Genomic DNA, 6557 nt, shown 5'->3' on the forward strand with positions numbered 1-6557 from the left:
AGATGCTACCACTCAGGGCTTAATTTATTGTTTTGTTGATTTTTTAAGCTTTAGAAATCAGTAGACAAAACACTAATAACAAATATTAATCTTAAAATTGTGTCATGAGAATATTTTTCTCCCCTAAGAACCAACCATTTACCAACAACTGTTAGCTTTCAAAACAGCTCCTTTCACAAATTATTTTATATATTTAGAAATGTCTATACTATAGAAATAGGTGGAATTATGACACTGTCCATTATGAGAACTAAAGACAAAATCATACTATTAGTTTTTCAAGATTTTATGAAAGAGAAACATCATTGTGTTCTTAAGATATTTGAAGTTTCCTATTCCTAAGGATTGGATAAGAAAATGGCAAACTACTTCAGTATCTTTGCCAAGAAAACGCATAAATGATCTATGGGATGAGAAAGTAAAACAATATGGTCTTTCTGTTCCCTTCTTATTCAATGTCTATGATCCTATGAATGATTTCTAACATTTTATTGTTGAAGATTATTGATTTTAAATGCACACCATTTATCATATTAAAGAAATGTTCATTTACTCTTATAATTTTTAAATGTTTTATCATGAATAGTCATATTTTATCAAAGCATGTTACTATGTCTACTGATATATAATCTCATGGTTTAATTATTATGTTATCATTATGGTCTATTACATTTCCAAATTTGCTTAATATTAAACCAAACTCTATATTTCTGGTATAGAATTAATTGACCATAATCAATTTGTTTAATATATTGACATAACTTCTTTGCTAATATTTTATTCAATATGTTTATATCAGGGCAGCTAGGTGGTGCAGTGGATAAAGAGCATTGTCTTGGAATCAGGAAGATTGAATGAAATTCACCTGAGATTAGAAATCCCTTGTAGAGGTGAGTTGAGTCACATAAAGGAGTATACCTCAATCTTCAGAGACTAAGATCTTGAAGTAAAAAAAAAAAAGGGGGGGGGGAGGGAACTCAATCCTCCCAAATCATTAGTTTTTAATAATCATCTTTCTTAATAGGTAATAAACAGATATGTAGATAGGTCCTCTGACTGCAAATCCAGAGCTCTTTCTACTGTATCAGAATGTTGATTTGTTCGCACCTGTGCCTGACTCAAATTAGTCTCTTGGGGTCTTAGTTTCCTCTTTGTAAAATGAGATCTGCAAATTCTCTTTCAGCCAGAGACATGCTAGGGCCAGCTCATACAGACTGGGGTCATTTGTTAAGTTTTCAGTATAAACATTTACATCTCAGAAATTCACTAATACTACCACTCAGACCTCAATTTTTTGTTTTGTTGATTGTCTAGACATAAGAAAATGATGGTGAAAATGTTGATATCAACTAAACTTAAATTGTCATGTATACATTTTTTTGGAAAATCATTGTTAAATATTTACTAACACACCACAGCTTCCAGGTTTAACTCTGTAGTTCTATAACTAGATGGGACTTAAGTTCTTTTTGTCTCTACATCAATGATACTGTAATTTCTGTGTCAATAAACTAGCCATCTGATTTGACTATCAAGACTATTTGTCTTGATAAAGGATGGTGTGGCTGAAGATAAATTGTCATAATGTATTAAATCTAAATAATATACACAGTAATTAATAACAAATGTGAATATTTTACCATTGAGATAATATAAATAGAATACAAAATAATTTGAATTTGGAAAATATTTATTTTTTTCCCCAAGAGAAATGAAACAGGTACAGTTAACAGGAAAAGAAAATTACTCATACAACATAATATTAATATAATTTCTTATAACAAAAAGGTAAAAAAATAATCGTGATCAACTCATAACAGTATAAAAAATACTTCCTCCAAAAATGTCTATGTTAAAACTCATCTAATTTTTAAGGAAAAATACATGAAGAATTGTTCAACTATATTATAAGCTCTCAAAACTGTCAGAAAGATATTATTGATTCTTACTAAATTCACTTTTATCATAAAATAAATCTGCAAAAATTAAAGTGTATAAAAGCCATAAATTGAGAATGTAATTGTTTCCTTAATTTCTAAATCTTTCAACTTATGTATGTAATACTCACATATGTATATATGATGACTAGCAATATAGGCACAGTTTCTAAAATATATTTATTCAACACCCAGCAAGATTCATATGTTATGACATTATGCCATACTGAAATAGACACCACATCTCTAAAATGACATGGAAACTATATATTTCTTTCTTTAAAACTCAAATACTTGGAAATTCCAAATAAAATAGCATATGACAGGTAAACTTATGACACCCTAGCTTTCTTGAGCATTATTTCTATACTGATATGTGAACCTTACTACATGTGCCTTGGAACTAGTTTTTATTTTATCTTCCTTGTCCTAGTAATCATTTTTTTTCCATTAAAACTCATTTCATATTCATAGATTAAGCTGTGGAATATATGTTGCTTTTCTTAACTCTTAAAATTCCTTGACTACAATAAGGTATTCCTAGATTACCAACCTCCACGTGGTGGAGTATCTTCTAAACAGTTGGTCAATTGCCAAAGGTTTAATTATAAAAGAATAATATGCAATATAAAAAATAAATAGGTCAAAAACTTTTTAAAAAAAAAATCAATGCCTGGGCAGCTAGGTGGCACAGTGGATAGGGCACCAGCCTTGAATTCAGGAGGACCCGAGTTCAAATCTGGTCTCAGACACTTAACATTTACTAGCTGTGTGACTCTGGGCAAGTCACTTAGCCCCAGCCTCAGGAAAAAAAAAAATCAATGCCAAGTTCATAACATGACCATGAGAATGCCAAAGGCAAGGAGTACTACCTATAAAGTCTATTCCTTATGAATGTTAAATCAGTGAGTGATGGCTAGTTGACTGTCTGGCTGAAGCATTTTCTTGTATTCTTTGACTTCGCCCCCCCCCAAAAAAAATTCCTTGAAAGATCTTCCGCTAAGGAATCCAAATTTTCTTACAGAAAATCATCACTTCATCAGTCTTTGTCAGTTCCACTGTTGAGAAAAAGAGAGGATAAGTCTAAATTTCAATCTGGAAACAAATAGGCACTGTTTACACTCATTAGAATTAGCAAATTTTTAAAAGCGCTGCTTTAAATTCATTGAGAAATGAACAGAAATATCAATAAACAGGAAAAAAAATAATTGACTTGCATAATGGGAAGCTAATCTTCAGGAAAAAAACAGTTTTTAAGAATTCACATTTACTTTAGTGGCATGGTTAAGTCAACAAGTACTGAATAAGTTCCTGCTATTCGCTAGGCTTTGTGATAAGAGATAAGGATGCAAAGAAAGGCAAAAAATAGTCCCTACTCTCTCACCACTCGCAGGATTACTTGGGGGGGGAGGGGAGAGGAGAGGAAGGCTAGGGAAGAGGATATTAGAGGGAATGCATAAAGATTAAGAGGGATCTGGCTCCTTTGCAGAAGGGATTTTAACTGAGATTTAAGGAAGTCAGTGAAATCTTGGAGACAAAGCTTCCATGGTGCCCTATTTGAGCTTAAGAGTTTAACTGATTTGTCCAAGGTCCTGAAGTTTTGGAGGCAGAATTTGAATCCTGGTCTTCATGACCCCAAAGCCCAGAGTTCTACTGTCACTACTCTGAGGGATGTGATCCTCATTTTTCTCAGCAGTAAAACAAATAGTTCATTTGTTCCAAATCTAAAATTTTACAATTGCATTGAAATATATTCGTATATATACGCTGGAAATATGGATTTACAGAGAGGGAGTCAATGTCGAAGACAGAAATTGAGATAGTGCCTCTGCCTTCATTTTCTCGTTTTCAATAAAATCTGTTCCTGACGAATGCGAGACGCTAGATTAAAGTAGGTTTGGAATAAGATGCAGTTGAGATCTATCTTTTAAGAAGAGTAACTAATCCTGGAAGGTGACGTTTTTCAGAAACTTACATTATTCAATACATACCTTAAGGAAGTCAAAGTTGGAGAATCATTATCTAAATATCTTTGGATAAATTTCTTCACCCAAGGGGCTTCAGGGTTGAGACAAATCTCAGTCCCCTTCTTCAAAGTGGCTCTGCACCGGAAAAAAGAAAAACACAGAGTGAGACATAGCCGGGGCAGGGGTTGCTGGGTTGGGGCGTTGCAAGGAGGGGAAAAAACACCTTTAAAAAGTAAGAGAGGGGCAGCTAGTTGGCGCAATGGATAGAAAGAGCACCAGCCCTGAAGTCAGGAGGACCTGAGTTCAAATTTGACCTCAGACACTTAATACTTCCTATCTGTGTGACCCTGGGCAAGTCACTTAACTCAGCAAGATTTAAAAAAATTAATGAGAGAACGCATGGACTCACATGACTTCGTGTGTGGGACAGTGGGGTCCTGCTGCGATCACTTCCACACTGGCTATAATTTTGGGATGAATCCTTTGTATGGTCTTCACGCACTTGCAGCGCAGCTCTCCAGTTGCGATTGGCTTGGAAGCTGAGCCACCAACAGAGATAAGCCAGTGGTTACAGTTAAGCCACGTATCCCAGTCCAACCAGTTCTCCCCAACCCAGGTCGCCAACCCTCTTCTTAGTTCCCTTTCTCACCATTGGCAATCCATGCTAAAGTAGCCAGCAACAAGAGAGGCAGCAGCCTTGACCGAAGGAGTGCAGAGCCTGCAGTGGCTGAGACGCAAGCACTGGAGCGCATGGTGACTTGAGTTTGAGAGTAGGAGCGCAGGTGGAGAGTTCTCCAGCTTTGTGCACCTCCAGGACTTCGGATGCCTTTTATCCACGTCCACAGAGGAAACTGGCTGCTCAGACATTTGGGGGAAATTCCCTGAGGAGAAGAGGGGTAGGGAGGTGGGGAGTATAGGGCGGGAGCTTCGAGGTAGGTGGAGGACTTCTTAGGAGCTGACCCGCCCTCGCCGGGAAGAAAGGCTGAGGAGCTCCAGCCCAGCCCAGCCCAGTTCAGCTCTGCAGTGAACTTTTACCCTGGGGAGATGCTGACAGAGATCAGCTGGGGAGCTGGCCTTTCCAAGGTACTCATTGCTGGTGGCGTAGTCTTTGGTGACGAAGAGATGCTCGGTCCTACGCCAGCTCACAGTGCCACCCTAGGGACCCAGATTTCTTCATTAACTTGGTAAGACTAAATCAGGGAAGAAAGGAAGAACAGGAAGAATGGATGGATGGAAGAAAATCTTGTTCCATGTCTTCGAGTGAAAAAAGATCCCCCACCCCGAACTTAAAAAAAAAAAAAAAAAGAAAAAAAACCCCTAAAAACTGAAAAACAATAAAAAGCCGAGAAACCTTCTAGTTCTCCCCTCTCCTTTCTCCCTCCTTTCCCCTTTCTTTCTTTTATTCCTTTCCCTCTCCCTTTCTTCCCTCAACCCTCTCCTTCCCTCAATCCTTTTTCCTTCCACACTTCCCCGGCCTAAACTATACAGTGATGTAGACTCAACCAGGCGAGTCGGACCTCGCTGGACTGTGCCAGAACATATTCTCCAAAATGGCCAGAAACCCGGCAGGGGAGCTGATCTTCGCCAGTGAAGACCATAAACTTCTGGAAAGTATGAACAAATTGACTAGCTCCAAGCATCTAGAAGCGATATTACAGTAAAAATCCTAAAGGATTTAAGCCAGAAATAGACAGCATTTCAGTCTTGACTGGATTAGATCATTTTAAGTGAGGAATGAGTAGCAACTCTTGAGCAAACAGTCCACAAATTGGATGCATATTCAGAGAAACTGGAAACAACGTACAATAAATTAGAGAAGCGATGAAAGAATTCTTTAGCACAAAGATTTTAACTACAAGAATGTTTTATAAGAGCTGAAATGTGTGGGATGGAATTTACAAAACTTCTATGATTGAATTTCATAAAAGGAAGAGATGCTGCGGATCCAAGGACAATTCCAGCCCTCACCTTTGGTTGGATGTATAACTGTGGTCACTCCTTGATATTTTCCTAAGCCTGTATCCTCAAGAACTTCATCTTATCTTGTGCTTGGTCATGTATCCAAGAGTCAGAAATCACTATCAATCCATATCTAGAGCAATTACAGATGAGAGAGACTAGTCCTTGTGTCTCCTCCTTCCTCATCCTCCCTTAGGGCTCCATCTTTATTTTTGTTCTGAATGTGACCCCTAACCACTTCATAAGCTATTCTTGAATTTAAATAATAAATGCTGATATGAAAAAAAATTAAATATCTTGTCAGTGATTTTCTTTCTCCCACCACCTTCCAGTTTTCCTTAGATTTGGCTTTCTTCAAAATACCCCTTTCGAAAACCCCAAAGCAGTAAATAATACTAGTGCATAGAGAGAAGTACAGAGCTTGGTTCTCATTTATTTCATAGACAACAAATCTGCTTCTTATGAAATAGTTTCCTATAGTCCACATATCAATTCTTCTTAAAATTAATTTTTCAATTATAAATTTTTTTTTACTTTCATACTCCCCCCCCAAGAAAGGAAAACAAAACTCTTTTAACAAAATAATAAGCCTTGTATTACCATGCATCAGCTGTGTCTAAAAATGTATCTCTCAGTCTTCATATTGAGTTCATCATTCTTCACCATTGGTCTTTTGGTATCATGATTGATCATT

General features: G+C 36.8%; 1 protein-coding gene across 1 annotated transcript; it reads right to left on the reverse strand.

Annotated features, from left to right (window-relative positions):
- Positions 1–1672: 1672 nt before the first annotated feature.
- On the reverse strand, positions 1673–4916 carry LOC141545677 (permeability factor 2-like). The gene is made up of 4 exons (XM_074272858.1): positions 4554–4916; positions 4314–4443; positions 3929–4039; positions 1673–2995 (listed from the first exon to the last, which is right to left on the reverse strand). The coding sequence occupies exons 1-4, from the start codon at positions 4654–4656 to the stop codon at positions 2977–2979; spliced, it is 363 nt and encodes a 120-aa protein (XP_074128959.1). The 5' UTR covers positions 4657–4916; the 3' UTR covers positions 1673–2976.
- Positions 4917–6557: the final 1641 nt, after the last annotated feature.

This window comes from Sminthopsis crassicaudata, chromosome 6 (genome assembly GCF_048593235.1).
Source record: "Sminthopsis crassicaudata isolate SCR6 chromosome 6, ASM4859323v1, whole genome shotgun sequence".
Taxonomy (NCBI): Eukaryota; Metazoa; Chordata; class Mammalia; order Dasyuromorphia; family Dasyuridae; genus Sminthopsis; species Sminthopsis crassicaudata.